The 24,397-nt window shown below is 40.7% G+C and overlaps 1 protein-coding gene across 3 annotated transcripts in view; it reads left to right on the top strand.

The window, feature by feature from the left end:
* Window positions 1-20,697, top strand: part of GDPD2 (glycerophosphodiester phosphodiesterase domain containing 2) — a 54,682-nt gene extending 33,985 nt beyond the window's left edge. For all 3 annotated transcript variants that reach the window (XM_075184503.1, XM_075184501.1, XM_075184504.1), the window contains 3 exons: window positions 17,899-17,981; window positions 18,360-18,388; window positions 19,886-20,697. In XM_075184503.1, coding sequence (XP_075040604.1) covers window positions 17,899-17,981; window positions 18,360-18,388; window positions 19,886-19,932 — 159 coding nt within the window. In that variant the 3' untranslated portion in view covers window positions 19,933-20,697. The remainder of the gene's footprint in view (window positions 1-17,898; window positions 17,982-18,359; window positions 18,389-19,885) is intronic.
* Window positions 20,698-24,397: the final 3,700 nt, after the last annotated feature.

Below are 24,397 nucleotides of genomic sequence, written 5' to 3'. Positions count from 1 at the left end.
AAAGGACAATATGTAATTAATATAAATTAAGATGATCTATTTATCCCTGTTGTTCATGTGAATATCTGCTTGATGTCTACGATAATTAATTCAACATGTCAGATCACATATATACGTATTTTATATCTTATTAGCTTTCATCATTTATTTATACAGCGCCAGCAAATTCCGTAGCGCTGTACAATAATACATCTCCGAAACAAGTACATGTTCTATATACTAGATCTTACATTATGTTTTTTTTGTAATCGCCTCTGTCCGTAATAGAGGTAGAGCCTATAAACAAATCTTGATGTGAGCTAATTATACTTTTAAATACTGAGACTGAATACAATGGAACGTGCTAACAAATCCCTCAAGCAATTTCTATGTTGCTTTGAGTCTGATACCCAGGATCACTGGGGTCAATTGATAGAGCTTGGGCAAAGTTGTTATGGAGCAACCTGGTGCAGGACTCCATAGGCATATCCCTTTTCTACCTTATGGAGGGTTACAACCAGGTGGTCATCCCATCTATACTCCCTCTGGGGTTCCTTCTGCAGACAAGCATTTGCAAGATCTACAGGGACTGCAGAAGAGTTTGCATGAGGAGCTTAAAATAGCTTGCCAAAAAAGATTTACGGTCCATAGGAGATGGGACAGGCTTTTGTTCTCTGTGGGATGTAAAGTGTGGCTTTCAATAAGAAACATCACCCTGTACCTGCCCTTGTTCAAACTAGGACCTAAGTAAATTGGTCTGTACCCAATCCACGTGGAAGAAAAGTCTGGTAGTGTACAGACCATGTCCCTTCTGGATCCACCAGGTGTTTCAAGTCCTCCGTCTCAAATCGGTGATGGAGAACCCATTTTCAAGATTAATGGTGGTTCTTCTTTCCACAGTAGAGGTAGAGGGCTATCAGGAATACATCACTCAGTCAATCATTAAACTCCCATGAATCTGGGAGAGTACTGCAGTACCTGGTGCGCTGAAAGCCTTCTGTCCTAGAAGGTAGCATCTGGACTATGTTACTAATTTAGGAGGGGAGCTCTGTGAGGGTCCAGCTGCAGACAAGAGGTGGCAGTGCAATACCAGCTGCAGACAAGAGGTGGCAGTGCAATACCAGCTGCAGACAAGAGGTGGCAGTGCAATACCAGCTGCAGACAAGAGGTGGCAGTGCAATACCAGCTGCAGACAAGAGGTGGCAGTGCAATACCAGCTGCAGACAAGAGGTGGCAGTGCAATACCAGCTGCAGACAACTGCATGACTCTATCAGATGCTGCAATCAACTTCCCCAGCCAAGTCATCCTCTCCTGGGAGCAAAGAGCAACATGACACAGGTGTGGTAACAATAACATTTTAAATGCAAACTATGTACAAAAAAATGTAAACCTTTCAACTACCACTCCTACTTGTCTATCTGGCCTAGTTGCTGTTTGCTAAGCAGTGCTGCACCCAGTTTATCAGATTGTCTGAAAACTTTAGACGTCCCAGGCTCACCTGTACTTTGTCTAGCAGACTCTCGGAAAATCCTTGACAACCAAATGTCTGGTGTGTTCCAAGCAAAAGTCACGCTGTCCCTGCTTCACCACTACAGCTAAGCAGTTACTAGTGTGTTTCTTCATTCCAGTTTAACAGCATTATAAGACTTTGCTGTACTTCTGATTAAAATAATGTTTGACAATTGAATAAGAATATTGTGGAGTTGGGTCCGGTTTCTTACAATTCTGAGCGATCAGACATCTAGCTGGAGTAAGAATTTGGCAGATACCATGTGTCAAATGTCTTAAAGTTTCACGCAATCATGAAGTGTCTTGTTATTCCTTGATGTAATATTGTAACTCTTTGTTAAGTGTATCCAGTCAAATAGCTAATTCCAGTCAGGTCATTCCATTGTATAATCAAGGTAACAGAGACGGTATGTCTAACAGTTAGTGTCACTGATAGACCCCTGCTGAAAGGAGGATTGGGACATCTTGGCACTACTCCCTGTGTAAACAGCTAGGAATATAGGGGGAGCAGAAAGCCTATAGAGCTACTCTAGCTTGGAGGATACTAGTGTACAAGACATCAGCAAAAGGGACACTGCGCCATGCATTTTAATGCTGCTGGAGGAAACCCTACTAGGGCAGGCTCTGTGTGAGACCGTATCCTAAGCTGGGCGACATGGTAACTGTCTAGCTAAACAGTAGTGGTAATATTGTGGGAGGATACGATTTTGAAAGATACTGAGATTATTACTTTGGAGTGCTGACTGCAAGATGTTGCTGGAAGGTACACGCTACCATTTACCCTGTACCTTGTGAACGTCTTATGGTGCTGTCTTAATAAAGCCTTATTTAGGATATACTCTGGTGTACCTGAGTGATTTGAATCCCACAGAGAGTAACCACATTTTCTTACATGCCCGAAGTCTGCAAGGGACCAAATAAGAAAAGCAAAAGAGGAGCTTATAGGAATTTTATTTAATATGGAGAATTTGGAGACCGTTTCATGGATGTGAAACCATTCCACCTTCCAGCATAACTCATGAGGTTCTTTTATTTGGTAAGTCACATTGTAACAACCATGAGTAAAGCATGTAGATGAATCCTCTGGAGGAGGACCTTCAAAAACAGAATGCCTTTAGTGGGGAAGAATGATAGGGATACGCAGATTAATCTGACTTTTATAGAGATGACAAATTTGAAGGTATTTGTAGAAGGAGGTGGATGGTAGGTGTAGGCGATCACGAAACTCTGAGAATTCTGGGGAAAAAGCCAGAAGGAACTATATCAGAAAGATTTTTTTGACGTTTTGGTTCGTCCAGACAGAGAAGGCCTTAGGGCAGGGGTGGGCAAACCAGTCCTCAAGGGCCATCAACAGTTCATGTTTTTAGGATTTCTTTAATCATGCACAGCTGAGTTAATCTATTTGGCTGGGTCAGTAATTATCCCAGCTGTTTCTACAGACAGAAATCCTAAAAACATGAACTGTTGTTGGCCCTTGAGGACTGGTTTGCCCACCCCTGCCTTAGGGTGAGACCAGATTGGAAGGACAGGTTCTGCCACAGGGTAATCATTCTTTTCGGATTGTCAATTTGTTTGAATGGACAGACACAAATGGAGTGTAAAAATTGCAGGAGGCAGGAAAAGCAAGGGTGGGGGGAGTGGGGTTGGAAGATTTTTGGGATCCAACCAGGGCAAGGGTGACATCATGTGCAATAAGTCTGCCTCCACATCAACCCACAAACTTGTATACAGGTTGGTATGTAGGAGATAAATAGTATTTGTGAAAGCGGAGGGAGATCAAGGCCCCCATTCTTAGTGTTGGAAAAGAGTTTTCTGACTGACCCACAGTCAACTCCCAGATCGTATATAACGGGAGATACTTGACTGGATATCCTTGAGAGTGGTGGAAGGGACTCGGACTGGCAATTCCTGGAACAAGTAGAGCATTTGTCATATTGTTTAATTAAACGAATGCCTAAATATTTCATTTGCTGAGGTGGCCAATTACATTTGTAGGTGGATTGTAAATTTTGCTGAATGTCAGGGTAGATGTTGAGGGCAAGAGCCTCCGTTTTATTTGGGTTAATTTAAAAATTTGACAAAAGGCCATAGCCTCTGATCTCATTAATTAGAGACAGAATTGAAACATGGGGATTCTTAAATGTGAGGAGAACATCATCCGCAAGTTTATGGGCACAAGGGGCAGCTGAATTTGGGCTGCTAGTGGCTCCATCATCAAGGCAAAGAGGAGGTGAGACAAGGGACAGCCCAGCTGTTCACAAGCACAGAGTATATAGGATTAAAATATAAAGAGGCAATACCCTAAGGAAGGTGTCTCTGATACCAGCTACATTGAGTACTTGGCGCATAAAGGGCCAAGAAACAAGGTTGAATGCCTTTTTTTCAATTTATTTTTTTAGCTGCGTAGTTTCGATAAATGTTTTTTCTGGTGTTGTCCGCTACCTGGCCATCAGGGATAAAACCCACATGATCTGGGTGAACCAGAGAGGGTATGACCTATGCTCGTCTTTAGTCTTAAAATTTTGGCAAATAAATTGAGATCATATTTCAGAGCGAAATTGGCCTGTAACTCGTACATTGGTTTGGGCCTTTGCCCTCTTTAGGGATTATCATCATCATCATCATCATCATCATCATCATTTATTTATATAGCGCCAACATATTCCGTAGCGCTTTACAATTGGGGACAAACGTAATAAACTAATAAACAAACTGGGTAAAACAGACAAAGAGGTGAGAAGGCCCTGCTCGCAAGCTTACAATCTATGGGACAATGGGGGATTGACACATGAGGTTAAGTATACATTTTGCCTCTTGGCCCAGCCAGACTGCAAAGGTAAGGTGACTCCTAAGCTAAATGATCCTGTCACACAACAATGTTGGTCCGGGGGTAGTTGTCTTGTGTGAAATTGTGTAACAGGCTAAAGGTAGTGAGGTTAAGATGGCGGTTGAGGAATATTATAAGCTTGTCTGAATAGGTAGGTTTTCAGAGAACGCTTGAAAGTTTGTAGAACAGAGGAGAGTCTTATTGTGCGAGGGAGAGAGTTCCATAGAGTGGGTGCAGCCCGAAAAAAGTCCTGTAACCGGGAATGGGAGGATGTAATGAGGGTGGATGAGAGACGCAGATCTTTTGCAGAACGGAGTTGCCGAGTTGGGAGATATTTTGAGACAAGAGAGGAGATGTATGTTGGTGCAGCTTTGTTGATGGCCTTGTAGGTTAGTAAAAGTATTTTATATTGGATTCGGTAGAAGACAGGCAGCCAGTGTAGAGACATACAGAGTGATTCAACAGAGGAATAGCTATTTGCAAGGAAAATCAGTCTTGCCGAAGCATGCAAAATAGATTGTAGGGGTTTGAGTCTGTTTTTGGGAAGACCAGTAAGGAGGGAATTGCAATAGTCAATGCGGGAGATGATTAGTGCATGGATTAAGGTTTTAGCAGTGTCTTGTGTGAGATATGTGCGGATTCTGGAAATGTTCTTTAGATGTATGTAACATGATTTAGATATAGAGTCAATGTGGGGAACAAAGGATAGGCGTGAATCAAGGATTACACCTAGGCAGCGAGCTTGTGGGGTGGGATTTATGGTCATGTTATCAACAGAGATAGAAATATCAGGTATGCTCTTGTTGGCGGGTGGGAATATTATTAACTCTGTTTTAGAAAGATTAAGTTTGAGTTGACGAGAGGACATCCAAGATGAAATGGCAGAAAGACAGTCAGTTACACGGGACAACACAGATGTCGAGATATCAGGAGAGGATAGATAGATTTGGGTATCATCCGCATAGAGATGATACTGAAAGCCAAAGGAACTTATTAGATTTCCAAGAGCAGCGGTATAGATAGAGAACAGCAGAGGACCTAGCACCGAGCCTTGTGGTACTCCAACTGATAGGGGAAGCGGAGCAGAGGTGGCTCCAGAGAAATTAACAGTGAAAGAGCGATTAGAGAGGTAAGATGAGAACCAGGATAGAACTGTGTCTTGAAGACCTAGGGATTGCAGCGTTTGTATGAGAAGAGAGTGGTCAACGGTGTCAAATGCAGCCGAGAGATCAAGGAGAATTAGGAGAGAGTAATGGCGTTCAGTCTTAGCAGTGATCAGATCATTAACAACCTTGGTCAGCGCAGTCTCTGTGGAGTGTTGAGAACGAAAGCCAGACTGAAGAGGATCCAACAGGTTGTTTGCGGAAAGAAAGCGTGTGAGGCGAGTGTAGGCAAGTCTCTCTAGAAGCTTGGAGGGGCAAGGGAGCTGAGAGATGGGACGGTAATTTGAGAGAGAGTTTGGGTCGGAGTTTTGTTTTTTTAGAATAGGAGTAATCACTGCATGCTTGTATAGTGATGGAAAGATGCCAGTAGAGAGTGAGAGATTACAGATTTGAGTTAGAGGTGAAATGAGCACAGAAGACAGGGATCTACCAATTTGCGAGGGAATAGGATCAAGAGGACAGGAGGTAGAGTAGGAAGATAAGAAGAGCGTAGAAATTTCCTCTTCATTTGTGGGGTCAAATGAAGAAAGGGTGTCAGAGGGTAGTGGGAAGGAAATGAGCTGATGGCTTGTTGAGGAAGAGGATACCATTTCTAGTCTGATCTTGTCAATCTTGTCCTTGAAGTAGGAAGCAAGATCCTGAGCACTGATAGTAGATGGAGGGTTCGGGGTGGGAGGATTGAGAAGATGATTAAATGTATTGAAAAGGCGTTTGGGGTTAGAAGCCTGAGCATAGATAAGAGATTGAAAGTATGTTTGTTTTGCAGTGTCCAGAGCATTTCGATAGGAGTGGTAGACAGAAGTATATGTGAAGAAGTCATTAGAGCTTCGAGATTTACGCCAGTGACGTTCTGCTTTACGGGACAGTTTTTGAAGATTTCGTGTTGCTTTGGTGTGCCACGGTTGACATCGAAGTCGACGTGTAGTATGAAGTGTCGCTGGAGCCACTTGATCAAAGGCCGTTGCTAAGGTTAGGTGAAAATGAGGTACTGCCATCTCAGGGGATGAGAATGTAGAGATAGGGGAGAGAAGGTGTTGGAGAGAGGTGGAAAAGTGTTGAAGATTAATAGAATTAAGATTTCTACGAGTATGAGGAGGCTTGGTTGAGTTAGACAGTAGAGAGGTTAGAGCAGTATTCGCTCTTGTGATATCCCCATCAAATTTTTTGCCCTGAAGGATGGAATTAAATAAATCTAATAGCATGGGAGAAAGGGCTGGTAACATTTTCTTTTACTAGATCACTGTGAATTCATCAGGGCCCGAAGCAGAAGCGCTTTTGAGTATCTTGGCAATTTGCTAAAGCTCTTCAGTGGAGATTTCCGCATTAAGGGAGGCTAACTGGGTTTCGGGGAGAGAGGTATTTGGAACAGTCAGGAATAGAAACTATTCAGTTTTAGTTTGAACGCGACGGCTAAGAGAGTGTCTGATTTGTCTCCCTTCTCGTAAAATATCTCTGATGCAGACACTGCAGGGTGTTGGCTATTATCGCGTCTACATTTGCATGTTTTGAATATGTTGAAGTAAAGAACGTTCAACTTCTTGATGTTCAGTTGACGATTTAAAGTGATGGAAAGATTGTTTTATCAAATATAACGCTGTGTTTTCAATCATAATCCCTTGCTAGTATATGGTGTCTGATTAAGGGTGACATTTTCAGTATTTATTTGCCGATTAAGAGAAAATGTACTAATAATTATAATTGTATTATTATTATTACACTTTTGGGTTCTTTGATCTGTGCACTGTTCAAATTTCTATTTTTAACCATATAGTTGAGTATATAGGATCAATTAAAAATGTTGCACTTTATTTGTTTTTAAAGTGTTCGCTAACGAATTGTTATGTTTTGTACACATTTCCACAAATTCATTTGGTATGGCTTATGATTTCTCAACACCAGGCTCTGTTTTTTTCAAGTGATTTTAGATGTAAGCCATGGGATGACCACCCAACTACAGCAGAACCACTAGGCTAGTAGCAAAAATGACTATATGTACCATTTTGAGAAAAAGAGAGAGAATACATTTAACTGGGAACACACTTGGCAAGAGAAAACACAGTATTAAACAGGGGGTAGGGCCTATGCCAGGAAGGATGGGAAAACATGCCTAGAAAAAAATTCTAGAGACAATTGTATTAATATATTTGTACAGAAATAGTGTGCATATAATAAAGTGAATTTACAAACTGAAAGAGATGATCACTGCAGAGACTTTCAAGGACTAATGAAGTGAACTTGGAGGACGGGTATACTGGAGAGGTGCGCTGCAAACTCTGTAAGAAAGAAGGGACTAAAAAACAATATAAACAAAACAGTAGTGCAAAGGCAAAGAGACTAGAACGCTTGGCAAAAGGCTCATGCGAGGGATCAGGCCGTGAAACAGTCAAGAGTCAGAACCTTCCGCACAAATGCAGAAGGCAGTGTTATTGATGAGGGAGGAGCTAGCGGAACACGCACTTTCACGAGTATGGTAAGGCATCGTCCAGGAATCTTTATTCTGTTGGCTTTACATTCATGGGTGACTAGGAGATGGAGCAGAGAGCACCAACTATAACGGATGTGATGGTTCCTGAAGGCTTTTGTGATGTTGATCAAGTTCTGTTTTTCCTCAGGGTTGAAGGGGTGAGATCTTGATAAATTTGTAGATTGTGCCCAGAATAGGGAATGTCTTGCGCATTATGAGTTGGTAAGATTACTTCCTTGACACTGTATTAGTGAAAACTCAGACAAGATCTCTTGGGGGCTGCAGGTGCTTTAGAGCGTAGTACTTGATGAGCACGGACTAATTGAAAATCAGATCTTGGTGAATTAGGAAGGTCTTGCCGGAATAGGCCATCTAGGTATTTAGTGAGAACATCTGAATCAACTAGAGATGGGCGGGTCCGGTTCTCCGAGAACCGAACCCACCCGAACTTTGGGTATCCGAGTACCGAGCTGAGCAGCTCGGTACTCTCCCGCCCATTCCGAATCCAAATCGAGGCCGAACGTCATTGTGACGTCGTCGGATCTCGGGACTCGGTTCTCGCGATACTTCAACTTTATAAATACACGCCTCCACAGCAATCCATCGCCATTTGACAGAGGGAGAGAGCAGGGTGTAGTCATAGGCTAATTAGAGCAGGGACAGAGAATACCATATTGTTCTTGCAATTGCTCTAACCAAAATCGCTAGTGCAGAGAGGAGGATAGAGGTTTATTATTTTTTCTTCATATTTGGCACTCCCCAGCGCTTTTGGGGTGTCCCCCATAATTGTGCATTAATATTTCTGGCTGTCAAAAGTCATATCTGTCAGCATTATCTACTAAATAATTTGTAGCACACCTCAGTGTTTTTGGGGTGTCCTCCCTAATTGTGCATTAATATTTCTGGCTGTCAAAAGTCATATCTGTCAGCAGTATCTACTCAATAATTTTTAGCACTCCTCAGTGTTTTTGGGGTGTCCTCCCTAATTGTGCATTAATATTTCTGGCTGTCAAAAGTCATATCTGTCAGCAGTATCTACTCAATAATTTGTAGCACTCCTCAGTGTTTTTGGGGTGTCCTCCCTAATTGTGCATTAATATTTCTGGCTGTCAAAAGTCATATCTGTCAGCAGTATCTACTCAATAATTTGTAGCACTCCTCAGTGTTTTTGGGGTGTCCTCCCTAATTGTGCATTAATATTTCTGGCTGTCAAAAGTCATATCTGTCAGCAGTATCTACTCAATAATTTTTAGCACTCCTCAGTGTTTTTGGGGTGTCCTCCCTAATTGTGCATTAATATTTCTGGCTGTCAAAAGTCATATCTGTCAGCAGTATCTACTCAATAATTTGTAGCACTCCTCAGTGTTTTTGGGGTGTCCTCCCTAATTGTGCATTAATATTTCTGGCTGTCAAAAGTCATATCTGTCAGCAGTATCTACTCAATAATTTTTAGCACTCCTCAGTGTTTTTGGGGTGTCCTCCCTAATTGTGCATTAATATTTCTGGCTGTCAAAAGTCATATCTGTCAGCAGTATCTACTCAATAATTTGTAGCACTCCTCAGTGTTTTTGGGGTGTCCTCCCTAATTGTGCATTAATATTTCTGGCTGTCAAAAGTCATATCTGTCAGCAGTATCTACTCAATAATTTTTAGCACTCCTCAGTGTTTTTGGGGTGTCCTCCCTAATTGTGCATTAATATTTCTGGCTGTCAAAAGTCATATCTGTCAGCAGTATCTACTCAATAATTTGTAGCACTCCTCAGTGTTTTTGGGGTGTCCTCCCTAATTGTGCATTAATATTTCTGGCTGTCAAAAGTCATATCTGTCAGCAGTATCTACTCAATAATTTGTAGCACTCCTCAGTGTTTTTGGGGTGTCCTCCCTAATTGTGCATTAATATTTCTGGCTGTCAAAAGTCATATCTGTCAGCAGTATCTACTCAATAATTTGTAGCACTCCTCAGTGTTTTTGGGGTGTCCTCCCTAATTGTGCATTAATATTTCTGGCTGTCAAAAGTCATATCTGTCAGCAGTATCTACTCAATAATTTTTAGCACTCCTCAGTGTTTTTGGGGTGTCCTCCCTAATTGTGCATTAATATTTCTGGCTGTCAAAAGTCATATCTGTCAGCAGTATCTACTCAATAATTTGTAGCACTCCTCAGTGTTTTTGGGGTGTCCTCCCTAATTGTGCATTAATATTTCTGGCTGTCAAAAGTCATATCTGTCAGCAGTATCTACTCAATAATTTTTAGCACTCCTCAGTGTTTTTGGGGTGTCCTCCCTAATTGTGCATTAATATTTCTGGCTGTCAAAAGTCATATCTGTCAGCAGTATCTACTCAATAATTTGTAGCACTCCTCAGTGTTTTTGGGGTGTCCTCCCTAATTGTGCATTAATATTTCTGGCTGTCAAAAGTCATATCTGTCAGCAGTATCTACTCAATAATTTTTAGCACTCCTCAGTGTTTTTGGGGTGTCCTCCCTAATTGTGCATTAATATTTCTGGCTGTCAAAAGTCATATCTGTCAGCAGTATCTACTCAATAATTTTTAGCACTCCTCAGTGTTTTTGGGGTGTCCTCCCTAATTGTGCATTAATATTTCTGGCTGTCAAAAGTCATATCTGTCAGCAGTATCTACTCAATAATTTTTAGCACTCCTCAGTGTTTTTGGGGTGTCCTCCCTAATTGTGCATTAATATTTCTGGCTGTCAAAAGTCATATCTGTCAGCAGTATCTACTCAATAATTTTTAGCACTCCTCAGTGTTTTTGGGGTGTCCTCCCTAATTGTGCATTAATATTTCTGGCTGTCAAAAGTCATATCTGTCAGCAGTATCTACTCAATAATTTTTAGCACTCCTCAGTGTTTTTGGGGTGTCCTCCCTAATTGTGCATTAATATTTCTGGCTGTCAAAAGTCATATCTGTCAGCAGTATCTACTCAATAATTTTTAGCACTCCCCAGTGGTTTGCGCTCAGAATGGATTCAAAGCAGTCCACATATGATCTAAATGAGCAACCAGGTTCTGTCACCAGTCCTGATGTTAGTGTTCCCAGTACGTCATCTGGCCAAGGCGATGTCAAACAACAGAGTGTTTTCAAATTAGTGCAAAAAACAAAAACCAAAAAAAAATTTACTGTATTGAAGCGAAAAAGAAGTGTAACTGAGCAAAAGTTAAGTGACGATAAAAAAAAAATTGCAAGCATGCCATTCTACACACGCAGTGGCAAAGAGAGAATGAGGCCTTCACCTTTGGCTATTAGTGGCAGATCCCAAAAAGTTACCCAGGCTACAATTGGTGCACAACTACTGTTACGCGTCAAAGCTGAGCTGCAAGATACCAGTGAGGCATTACAGGAGAATATTTGCTCTGATTCACAAATGACAACAATCCCTGTGGAGAGTCCATCCAACAGTGGGATGTCTAATCGTGAGCATTCTGCTGATGTGTGCCTTAATAGCCCGAGTGTAGCCGGTGATACCCAAATTGAGGATGCCACTTTGGAATTAGAAGAGGATGAGGGGGAGATTTGTGTAGGCGACGAGGGCGCTAATGATGATGTTGATGATTATGATGCAGACAGATACCAAATTGCCTTTCTCAATTTCTATTTATATTCTAGATTATATAACGGCTGAATAGTTTTCTATTTTACTCCTAGTGGAGAGAGGATCTGATGCAGACAGATACCAAACTGCCTTTGTCCATTTCAATTTATATTGTACAGTATATAACGGCTGAATTTATTAGTATTTTATACAAGTGGAGGGGGGCCTAGAGAGACAGAAACCAAACTGGCTTTCTCCATGTCAATTAATATTGTACAGTCTATAATGGCTGAATTTTTTGTTTTTTTAAAAAAGTGGAGGGGGGGCTATAGAGACAGAAAGCAAACTGTCTTTTTCCATTTCTTTACATATTTAACTATAAGTGTAGGGTGTAATATACATCCAAAGACGATGGCTGCATTGCCAATATGCATAGAGGGATAGGAAGACAATCTGTTTTGTGTGTAGAATAAATGAAGGCCTACCAACGAAGAATTAAACAGTTTTTTTGGATGATTTATTACCTCAACAATTAGATTACTTATCTCTAAAACAGTTGGAGCACTAAATTGGGTTATTTTAGGCACAAAAACATGTATTTTCCAACAAAATAGCAAAACAAAACCAAACAAAACCAAAACCAAAACCAAAACACGCAATGGCGGTTTTGCAAAACCAAAACCAAAACCAAAACACGACGGTAATCCAGATCCAAAACCGAATCCAAAACCAAAACACGGGGGTCAGTGACCATCTCTAGAATCAACAGACTCTGATATTTTATTGAAGCGGACATTATTCCATTGTGACAAATTTTCAATGTCTCTTAGGTGATCCTGCATGGCTGCCATAGACTGATGGACCGCTGCTAGTTCACATTCGATAGTTTCTTGGTTGTAGCAGATGTCATCTACTTTGTGTTCTAGGGAATCTGAGAGCCCAGTGTTGCTACTCTTGATTTCAGTTCTTGAATGATCGCTCTCATCTCAGTTTGTATCGTGCTCTGGATAAGTTTCATCAACTCTCGGGCGGAGCATTTCATGCCCTGAGATTGGGATTTCTCTAGGTTCGATTCAGGACAAGGGTAGGTGCTTGTGGAGGTAGCTTCCAAACCGGGTTTCTCCTTTCTAGTGAACTTGGCAGGTCGTTAGAGGGGTTTTTTTTTGCCAGTGTGACATGTTGGGAATGAAAGACAGTTCAGTAGAATAAATGTGTTGCTGAGGATCGTTCCAAGTATATGGCGCTGGGTCCAGAATAAATTTAGAATTATGGAACATCATAGGAAATTGGAACAGAGAGGAACCTGCTAGGCCTTGTAGATCAGCACTTAGGTGAGTAGGAAATGTAAGTGACCAAACTGGTCCTTGACTAAAATTGGTCTGTGCCGGATGTATTGCAAGGAGCCAGGCATGTAATATATAGGTATGCTAAGTGGTGTGACTGGGATCACCAAGGAATGGAGGTGCTACCCAGATATTGCACTACAGTGAGTAATGGTGAATCAAATAATTCAATTTTAAAAGGTCCAATCAGGTATTAATTCACAACAAGACGGGAGAAACTGATAGAATTACAGAGGCTGCGTGACTCACCAGTGTACAGAGTTTGGTTGAAGTGTGCCCGGGATCAACGATGGAGTGCTGATGAAGCAGCTCCAGGAAACACAGAGCTAGCAGCTGGGCTGTAATCAAGGCTGAGCGGTTAGGGTAAGTCAGATATAGGAGGAGTGCTGTTGGTGATGCGGTAAATAGATCTGCTGGCCAGTCATGCCATTGCCCGGACACGCAGCCGGGTTGGTGTCGACAGTGGGGAGAAGGAACTGTGCCACAATCTCCGAAGATGACCTAAACTGCAGTCTGTGGGGAAAACACTGCCAAATGGAGGCATAGATGCATCTGCGGCAGGAGTCTGATCCGCAGTAATCATAGGTAAGACGAAGCGATCGGGTTTGGATTTCCACCTTAGGACACAGTGCTAGGAGGGTTTTCCTTTCCATATGAGTGGCTTCCAACAAAGGAAATAGTTACACACTAGAAGAAAGTATAATTGATCTGGGGAGCACAAATAGCGTGAAACGGCTGCAGAGTAGCAAGCCGGAGGTAGAGAAAAGGCACCGTCTGATCCAATATAGATGAGTCTGTTGGGAAACAGTACTGGGGGGTTCAAGGAGATGGCCCCAATCTATAGAGAATCAACAGTGTTAGGATATTCCAGGAATGAGCAGGTTTTGGAGGGTTAGATGTGGAGCTCACAGAAAATTTGGCTTGTCTTAATGGATGCCAGGCCATACCCTCCATCTGTCCCAATTTTTTCTTTTTAATAGAAGTATTCTTATTTTTCTATACCTTTTGTGTGTGGAATGCAGAGATGGCGCCCACAGCACTTATAGACTCTGGAGCAGAAGGAAATTTCATGGATCAGAATTTTGAATTGACGTTTGTTGGCAGGAAATGTGACTCTTATCCTAGTCATTAAATATCCAGTCGTTTTGGGGTTCCAATGGTTACCTTGGCACAATCCTAACAATTGGCAACTAACTTTTCCTCCATATTCTGAATCTGATTTTACCCCAAGAAATATTACTGGCCTCCAAACAAAAATATAGGTATCCTCTAAAGACCATCTATCATCTTGTGTTAAAAGGATTGGCGTGATGTGTTTGACAAACGCCCCCACTTCATTGTATAAATGATTGCAGATATCCACTCTGGAGCTAAAATTAGTTTTGGAAGGCTATATTCTTTATCAAGTGCAGAATTGCAAAACTTGAAAACCTACATGAACAACTTAAACGATTCACTCATCGCTCCTTTCTGTGCCATCACACGCGCCAATATACTTTGTCAAAGATGAGATTTTGCTCCATGCCTAGATTATAGAGAACCAAATGTCATTACCGTCAAACATAAATATCGTCTTCCTCTCAGGCGTTATTAGTTCAAGTAGTGCAGGTAAGTATGGCTAGTAGAAAAATAAATTACTATTTCACTCTCCTCAAAGAGTAAGTACAAATAATGAAGTAGAGGACTGATTTGTGTATGTGTTTAGCAGCATACATGAAATAATTGTTAAACTTAAATTGACCAACCTGTTATAACCAAATCATTCACTCTGATTATTCCTTTTTGAATTATATAACATTCAATAGGGGTGGCTGACAATAGACCCAACACAATCAAATGTAGATAGTAAAAACTGATCAATAATTTAATCGAATTAAGTAGAAATATTTAATTCAAACCAATTCTACTCTTGCATCTAGTATCTATTTGTATATAAATGTATTGTTACATGAGTTTTGTAAAGCAGCTCCACCTTGTAATTGAGCTTGCTCAATGTTTACCTGGGTAAATAAGGGATTTTGATGGTAGTATTATTTATTATTATTAGAATTTTTTTTGACATCTTATTATGAGTCACATGGGTGTACTCAGTAGAGTATTACATGCATTGGAATTGCTCCACAACTGTCAATAATTAAACTTATTTTAAGTGGTCCTCTGCTGCAGATTATCATCTATTGAGCATCACCTGCATAATATAACTGGCATGTCTCAAAAGCATAAAAAAGTCTGGGAGTTGCCGAATTGGCTATTACAAGCAGCATTATCAAACACCAATAATAAAGCATCCAGTGGTCACTGACATTTCTGTGTTGTTACACTAGTTGTGGTAGGGTGAGCATGAAGGGAGATCCTGCCAAGTGGAGAAATGAAACATCAGTAATTGTAAAAATGTTTAATCATTGAGCTGCTGGCAAACATAATTGTCCTTACCATTTATCTTAACTGAATCACCTTCCTCTTCTGGGCCTAGAGATGGCTGTGGTTATCTGACAGATTGGAGTAGCTGTCCTTAGCTCTGTGTTTTTCCTTAGCATCAGGCTCGCTGCTGGATACTCATACCTCCATACCATCCCGATTTTAGGGCTCTGTCCCGCCATTCCCAATTGGGACAGCGTTGACCTGATTGGTGGGAAAGTTGAGAGAAGTATTCCGTTCACTGCTGCTCTGCATGGCAGATATGGTTTTTGTAGGGAAGGAGAGAACAGGGTATCCTAGCATTTCAAGACAGCTAGGCACACCCCCAGGGTGTAGTCATGTCCCAATCATAACATGGATACACCCTCATTGTGACATGGCCTCGCCCCATCCTAATGCCGCCTACCAAATGTGAAGAGGTATGGATACTTGTTCTGCAGTACTAAGGACTTTTGCACTTTAAAGTACATTTTAGGAAATTTACCTAAACAGTTGCAATGAATGGATAAAGACATTTGAGTGCATGCATAGGTCAAATAAATTAGTCTTGATAAACAAAATGTAGGTATGTCTGTGTTTATTCTACAGCAGATCCTAACTGTTGGATATTTCACTTCTCATCTAAACATCTATATTATGTCAGGGGTTTTCTCCCGTAAATAGGGAAACTCTGCACTTAAAACCATGCCCACTTTTTGTAATAGTTACAATGTGACTGTGACAGGATGGACCGCCCATGCCACCCTGTCTGTTGTTGCTGGGAACCGGCTGGGCTTACTTTGCCACCGTTCCCTTTCGTTATCCCAAATGCGCCCCCTTGCCGCAGTAGGAGGGGCTTACAGGAGCTGCCACCACTCGACTCCTTGCTGACATCCAAAACCGGGTTTCTTCTGGGTAACTGACGTTGCTAGCGTATCTCGTTGCTGGTGTACCTGGTCTGGTACTCCACTATGGATCAGGGTTTCTGTGGATGGTTCCCCCCCCTGGCCTATCACACTGACCAGGGCTGCATGGATAGCAGCCAGAGCGGTGGTACTGGAAAGCTTGGGTCCAAACCTCAGAACAGCCGGCGAACGGATTAGTTGTAGGGTCTAATCGGCAGGTCACAGGAATACAGCAATATTGAAGATTTTTTTCAAGCAGGTCTTGAAGCAAGATGTTTATTTGCTTTCACACTGGTTGAAGGTACCAGTGTGATCAGGAAGCAAGCGAATGAATTGGGCAGAATCACCGATATATATAAAGATGTTTAATATAAAAAAGTAACCATAGTAGGTATAGATATAAAACTGAGCGAGTGATAAATACCACTCACAATATGGGCATCAAATAAAAATACAGTGAATATCGAATATGGTGAAATTGTCACATAACAGCGTTAATATTATCGCATATAGACCTTTTGGATCCGATCTTCACTAAAAAGCACTGAGAGATAATCAGGCAGCATAGAAATCAAAATATGCATAACATTGGTTGGATAATCAGGAATTGGCAGAAAAAAATCTCCACTATTTGTTGTCATAAAGTGGAAATCAATATCATGAACATATTACATTCAATAGATAGATTTGAAAAAAGTCTATTCCTGTTGGAATACAAATATTACGACTTAGTTATGGTAATGTATCCAAATTGTATCGCAAGTAAAATAAGATATATCCTTATCATACGTATGGAAAGTTTTTTTTTTTATTAAAAAGACTCCGCTGTGAGATTAAATGTAAATCAGTTCTTTTGATCATTTGATCATCTCTGTGTATGGTAAATCACAGATTTCTTACTTTTGCTTGTCCAAGTGGGCAGGGGATGTATAACCAGCCCAATATATATATCTTCTGACCAGTGTGATCAGGTCAGATTAAAATCAGAAGAACAAGTTTCAAATACAAGCTAGTGCCTTTTATACATTTCAGACACAGGCTATTTTTTGCATCAGGGTGTACCCTATTTACACAAACATGGATTTACAAGCTAACAAAATTCGTGCTTATCTATGAAATTCACTCTGGACAAAAGGCCACACAGTAACGACCCCCTGCTGGGCCTTTATCCAGAGCAGGCATGAAACTTCATCACAAAACTTTGTTAGTAATTCCTGCTATCATACTCCCTTCCACATATGCCTAATCAGAGGTTTCCACTAGCAACCTTACAAATCTCACACAATGACACTTCCATACAAAACACATCCCAATACACAAAAGACCTCCATCCACAAAGGCCTTTTATATCAGATATATACATCAGAAATAAGGCATATCCTTTAGTAAGGTTAGAACAGGAAAAGCGAGTTTCTACCATGGTCTCAGAAATAACGAATTCCTATCTCAGAATATATACAATATAAAAAATAAGTGCCCTGCGCTATTTCCTTTAAATAAATTCATGCCAGAAGTTATTTATCAGTGATCCAGTCATAGTGACCAATTAAGAACCCAAAACAGGAATCTTTTACATATTTCATTTTTACATGTTTTTCAATGTGTTTTTGTTATTTTTTTTAAATACTGTCCTTTGACATACTACACATAATAATCCATTACTTTTGTCTCACACACCATTTTCACAACGTCATCACATACCTAGTGCTCAAATGCTACCTTTCTATTCACCAACTGACATTATTTGTCTCATTTTTTACAGGACCCTGACAACTACTTGATCATCTGGATTGTAGCAGATGTCATTGCTCTAATCCACATAATTTGGGCATTTGTCTTGCAAAGGTAATTGGGAGGGGGGGGGGGGGAGGTAACCGATGTCATCCTTTTATTGTTGTCTAATCCAAGTAAAATATTTGATAGGAGAATGTAAATTGCAGTGGGAAATATATGTAAAAAGTTAAATGTAAAATAAAGTACTTTGTAATATGATTTTGACTCCTTATATAGCTATAAATGCTATGTATTTTTTAGATCTCATATCGTACTCATATCTGTAACGAGGTTAAAAAAAACTATCTACTTTAGCTCTTACTGTAATTTTACTTTTTACTGTCAATTTAGCAAAGCCTCATGTTATGCCCACTTTACTGCTTGTTTATATCTACATTTGGAGTGTTGCAGGATTGATGTATGAATGTGTACTTTTTATTTTTGTTGCAGAAAGTGCTTAAGAAGAAAAGAAGAAGAAGGTATACAGATTTCAACACTAATCTATGTGCACCTAGTCTATCTCTGTATTAAAGTCTGCTGTTTCCATGTCCCCAATCTGCTTTACAAACTCATACATGCCATATACCAATTAGAGAAAATATATCAAAGAATTTATTTGTGTTCAGAACAACTCTCTCGAAATCACAAAAGGGAAAAATGGTGACTAATAGGCCACAATCTCCCATCTACCCAGGAATGCCCTAATGTAACCATGGCTATGTAGGGCACATACTTTTTGTTTACTAGAAATCTGAACTGTTCATTGAAAATAGGGACTCTGGTATGGGGTTTTGTCCTCTCATATGTTATCATTTTCAAAAGAGCAAAGGTTTAAGAAACATGTTTCTTACTGCACATTTAGGGGCACGTTTATCAATATTAACATAAAGTGAAAAATAGTTTTCAATCCTTATCGCAATGATAAGGATTGAACTATTTCTCACATTTATGTACACGGAAACAGCAGTTCCGAAAAACTGTTGTTTCTGTGATAAAAAAAATCACACTTACCCGCCGCTTCGGAACACGATGTCCCTGGATCACCTCCTCGTCATCTTCAGTCTTCTTCTTTCAGCAATTGCGCATGTGCAGTTCACATGCGCACAAACATCTCCCTCGATCTCTGCAACTATAGTTTGCAGAGAGCGAGCGGTGATTGACAGGGAGAGATCATGTGATCCCTCCACACATGCGCTGTCCAGCTCTGCTCTTTGGAGCAGAGCTGACAGCACTGAGATTTCTCATTTATGATAATGTACGCCAGCTCCAGCTGGCGTACATTATCAAGACAAGTTCCCGAGAAAAATCTATTTTTCGGAACTTGTTAGATTGCAAGAGGGAGCAGTCACCATACTATTGAATGGTGACTGCTCCTCAAAACGAAGCAGAATGCAAAGCAGCAGATATCCACGATATCTGCTGCGATGCATCTTTAATAAATATGCGGGGGACACATCGGGGCATGGATTCTATGTTAAGTGCACGTTAGTGCACCATCACAATTTGTTAAATATACCCCTTAGACTCTGTTTGCAACTCTACTTGTTCCATATAATTGTTTATAGCTTCTGACCCACTACCTTGTTTTATGCAATATCTGTTGACTACATGTCTGCATTCCTATCCATATAGATAGTCCCTGTTTTGTAAGGAGTCCTACAGTAGTATACCATACTTTAGTGAAATTCCTGTGTAAGACCCTTTGGATAATGTCGTGATCTAATTAGGTGGCATCTTTGAAGTCTGGTCTTCCGGGAGTACCTAAAGAAAAGGCTGAGTAGCCATATTTCACAATTAAATTAACTTTACTTTGCATATGTAATACGTCTCCTTCATGTGTAGTTGTGGATTAAAAATACATAGAGACTCTTAACACTGCAGCCACCTTATGTACATGAATGACTACACACTTACATCTGTATAAACTTGGATTGCATCTCTCAATGTAACACAATATGCCTCTGTCTACCTTTCAGAGTCAGAGGCTGTACTACTGATGAAGATAGAGAGTCTGATCTCATAACCTCACTGGATGCCACTTTCATTCACAATATGCTTCACAATAGCTCCATCCCTGCCTCATCACCTGACATTGATGTCTGGGAAGGGAGGAAGTGAAACTGGAGCAGAGTGATGTCTGAGACTTGTCCGCATGTGTCCAACCTCTAGATCATTATTGACAACTGAGCACTGGGCTGTATTCTTGCACTGTACATACATTATTGGTGCCACCTGTGACTAGGGGGTATTTCTGGGGGATATGTTATGTACAGTATGTGAGTTATATGTTCTAAAACTGCAGAAAAATATTTTTTATTGGAAAAACATTAACAACCAGGTGCCTTTCATTTTTAAAACATTTTGAGCAATGTACATACTTATTCAATCAGTTGTTTTTGTAGATATTGATGTTACATGTTTAATTTGTTTCAGGCTTTTGGTTGCGTATTTTCTTAGAATTAAGCTGGTGGTTTTAAAAAGTGGGCAGTCTATTGTTTTAATTCTGTCCATTCCTGTGTTTTTCTACCTCACTAACCATTCGCTCTGGCCTGTACCTTTTTGTTTTGCAGTTAGCTACTTTTACATGTTAAAGTGGTAAGCTGGCAGAATATGTCTGTGTACCACTGGTTTAATGCACTTCAAGAATGTATGGAGGGAAAAAAACATTTAATGTGTGATAATGGGTTCCGGCATTTGATTTGTATATATGTATGGCAGCGGTGTAAAAAAACAAAAATGTTTTGTGACTTTCCTTTTGTAAATAAATAAATGGTTATTACAAAGTGTATTAACTCGTATCTCAAAGTGACTTATGCATAATAGATCTCCAATACACACCACCTTATTTGGTCATGAGGTGAGTCATTGTAAGTATGTTATGTACTGTATAGGAAAGAATGCACAAGTCCTGTAAAGACACTGCAGGCTGTCATTTCATCACCACCAGAGGGCAGCACTTGTATTTAGATATGGATGACCACCTGAAAATATTTACATTCTCTATCTTGTATATACTGCACTTCATCTTATTTTAAAAATAGTGAACCATATCAAAACAAATTCCATTCTTAGAGTCTGTAGTTAACCTCCCCTTGACTGGGGGTATTTAATATGTTCTTGAACACACCACATTTCACAGTTTTTTTCTATTTGTTTTTTTAACCGAGAAGTACTTTGTAACTGCTTTGTGTGCTCTACTAAGTTTTTTACATTATTTTTGGGAGCAATTGTGGCTTTCTTTTGGTAACATAGTAAAATAAATATTTTAAGTACATTACATAGCTTAAAACATGCAGATTTAGCAGAGAGTATATTTTCTCCATGATTCTTTTTTTTACTTTAACCCAATCTCCCTAGTATAGGGATAGCAAATATGCATATGTTTATGAAAACTATTGTACATAGAAACAAAGGAGATTTTAATTTTGTGTTTAATGTTTCATGTTTTCTTCTGAGATGTGTCACCCTTGCAGCTCCATGGGCTTTCCTATGTATAGAACGTAGCCTGTGCTGCCATATTGTGTAGACTAAATTTAAGTTCACTGAGCCCAAGGCCCGCACCAACTGATGTAAAGGCCCAGTGCGTACTACACCACTACGTATGTGTGTATATATATGTGTGTGTATGTATGTATGTGTATGTGTGTGTGTGTGTGTGTGTGTGTGTGTGTAAATATATATATATATATTACACCCTGAATGTAAATTTGTATTACTAGCTTAGGGACTCACCTACAGGAGATGCCTTGACGTCCGGCAGAGTTCACTCTGCATCATCTGGTACGCAGTATAAGCTGTTGGTGTTTTTGGAGGTGTACTCATAAGATTAACCCATTTGGTGCCGGGCTAACATTTGATCCTGGTGGAGGTCTATCACATGTGGTGATACATTATATAAACTCTATTACACTATTTGTGTTTCTCTATTTTTTGACCCACATTATCGCTATTGTTGGAGACGGGGAGACATTACCTCAGAAGAGGAACTCCGTTTCTACCATACGATCATTGATTTCATCTATATGGTACGCATTTTATTACATCTTCCCATATTACTATCAATACTACACATTGGAGCGCCATACTTGTTTATCTATCCGCAGTTACTACAGCCCTCCGGATTAACCATCTGGACCCAAGTGATTCAAGGCTGCCGCTCTTAAACGAGCTATGTGTTTTTATCGGGACTGATTGTGTATATCTTGGTATATCCATCTACCAGTTATCTATACTGGTTGTTACGTTGAGGTTATTAGCGCTGTTTATATATCTGCTGTGTTTTAAATATATATATATATATATATAAATTACTGCCACTGAGGTGTTGAAAAACAGTCTGATCATATCCCCTTGGATTAACTGTGAACCTATCAGGAAATTGTAAAATGCTTCAGATAGCTGTGAAGAATTTGTTCATAGCTTAAATATCAAGCTCTTCTCTGGAAAATATTTGTATTGTTATGACCAGGGTGGGACTGGCTCGCTGGGGGGCCAGGCTATCCCCTGGTAGGCCCGACCCTGATCGCTCCCCTCTTTGTTGGTGGGGGGAGCAAGAAACGTAAAAAAAAAAATACTCACGTGATCACGGCGCCGGCGCACCTCCTCTCTGCTCCGTTCGCACTGAATGTCGGGCGCGACATCATCATGCCCGATGTTCAGTGAAGAGCGCCGCAGAGAGGAGTTGGCAAAAAGACAGAAGAGAGAAGAAAGAAGCCGATAGAAAAGGTAAGTGTAGGAACGGAGCAAGGGGTAAGCATGGCAGAGAGTGAAGGGGGAGCACAGACAGCATGACAGAGATTGAAGGGGAAGGCCAAAGTAGCATGGCACAGGGTGATAAAAGGGGGCCAGGAGAAGGGGGGCAAAAGCAGCATGGAGGGCTGAGTGTGATCATAAGGAGGCACAGTATGGTGATTAAGGGGCACAGTAATGTGTGTGATGGCACAGCGGCCTTGTGGCAATGTAATGTGTGTGTGGTAGGTGGTGGCTAAATAATGGGTGCTATTTTGTTCGTAGGGTGAAGGTGGGGCAATTTAATTTTGTAGTGGGGACTATTTAAGATGGGGTGGTTTGGTGGCTATTGAATGTGGGGCTGCATTTGAGGAGCATGAGGTCTATTTATTAAATGTGAATATGAATTATTTAATGGCAGTGACGGTCACAGGAAATAGGTATATTTATTATACGTAAATGCGATTATTTTATTGCAGGGGCTGTCTGGAGGGAGGGAAATAGGTTTATTAAATGGGAATACTATTACTTTAATGTTGGGACTGGAGGAAGGCCTAAGTATTAATTGTGGGTCCTATTGATTTAATGCCAGGGCTGGTTGGAATTTTCTACATGTACCCATTATTTTTTTCTAAATAGGGCCCTCAACATTCCACGATCCAGACAAGCCGCAACTAAAGAAACCAGCAGCCACAGGTGGTAAAAGTGACAAGAACAGATAGGACAGTTTGTCAGATGTTCTGAGTCTAGTGCAGACTTGGCTAATCTGTGGCACTCCAGGTGTTGTGAAACTACAAGTCCCAGCATACCATTCCAGCAATAAGCTGCTATATCTTGGCAAAGTGTGCTGGGGCTTGTAGTTTCACAACACCTGGAGTGCCACAGGTTAAACAAGCCTGGTCTATTGGGACAATCCCGATTTTTGTTGACTGTTCTGCCCAATCTAAGGGGCAGGTCAAGACTGTGTACTCTTTATATACACGCTGCATCCTTTATATACTGCACTATGGTGCTAGCTGTCCTTCTTGGGCTGAACACTCCCCCTCTAGCATCTGGTCTCGCCTCTGATGGCTGCCCATACCCCCTCTGGTAGGCCGCTAGCATTGCAGTCCCCCGGTGGGCCTTTCATGACCCAGTCCGACACTGGTTATGACTATATGATTTTGATATAGAATCATCCCTTAATTGGAGATTAATTTCACCAAGCTAATGGTCTTTGTAAAGATCATTCTTAATTGCCCCTTTATATTACACTGGATGATGATCCACCTCCAATTACTGTCTGTTGGTTAACCAGCTCAGGTCTGTGGAAGACCTTTTGTATTACTTCACCTTGTGTCACCAGCCTTAAAGCTGACATAAAATATAAGGTTCCTCACCGGAATTCAGTGAGAATCCCTGATTCATGTTGCTTCCTACACCATCAGCTAGAACTGTTCTTAGTGCTCTAGGCTGAAATTAATCTGTTGGTTTGGGTCTAATGAGTGTGAGAACTAGGGATTTTGTCTCTATGGGGGAACACACCGGAAGATGTATTTATGCGAGCAAAGATAGGTTGTCCCAATGGAATACAGACACTGTAGGCAAAATGCTGAAGGTACAGCTGAGTATACGAAGTGTAAGGGCTTGTTAATGGGCAATGGAGTACACAGAGTATGTAGGCACTGTGTCGTATGTACTGGGAAACACGGATTGGTCGGCACTGTGGAACAGCATGTAGTGTGCAATAAGATATACAGAGGTGTTTACACTGGTTGAGC

The sequence above is a fragment of the Mixophyes fleayi genome, chromosome 9 (assembly GCF_038048845.1).
Source record: "Mixophyes fleayi isolate aMixFle1 chromosome 9, aMixFle1.hap1, whole genome shotgun sequence".
Lineage (NCBI taxonomy): Eukaryota > Metazoa > Chordata > Amphibia > Anura > Limnodynastidae > Mixophyes > Mixophyes fleayi.
This window is presented reverse-complemented; position numbering and strand designations above follow the sequence as displayed.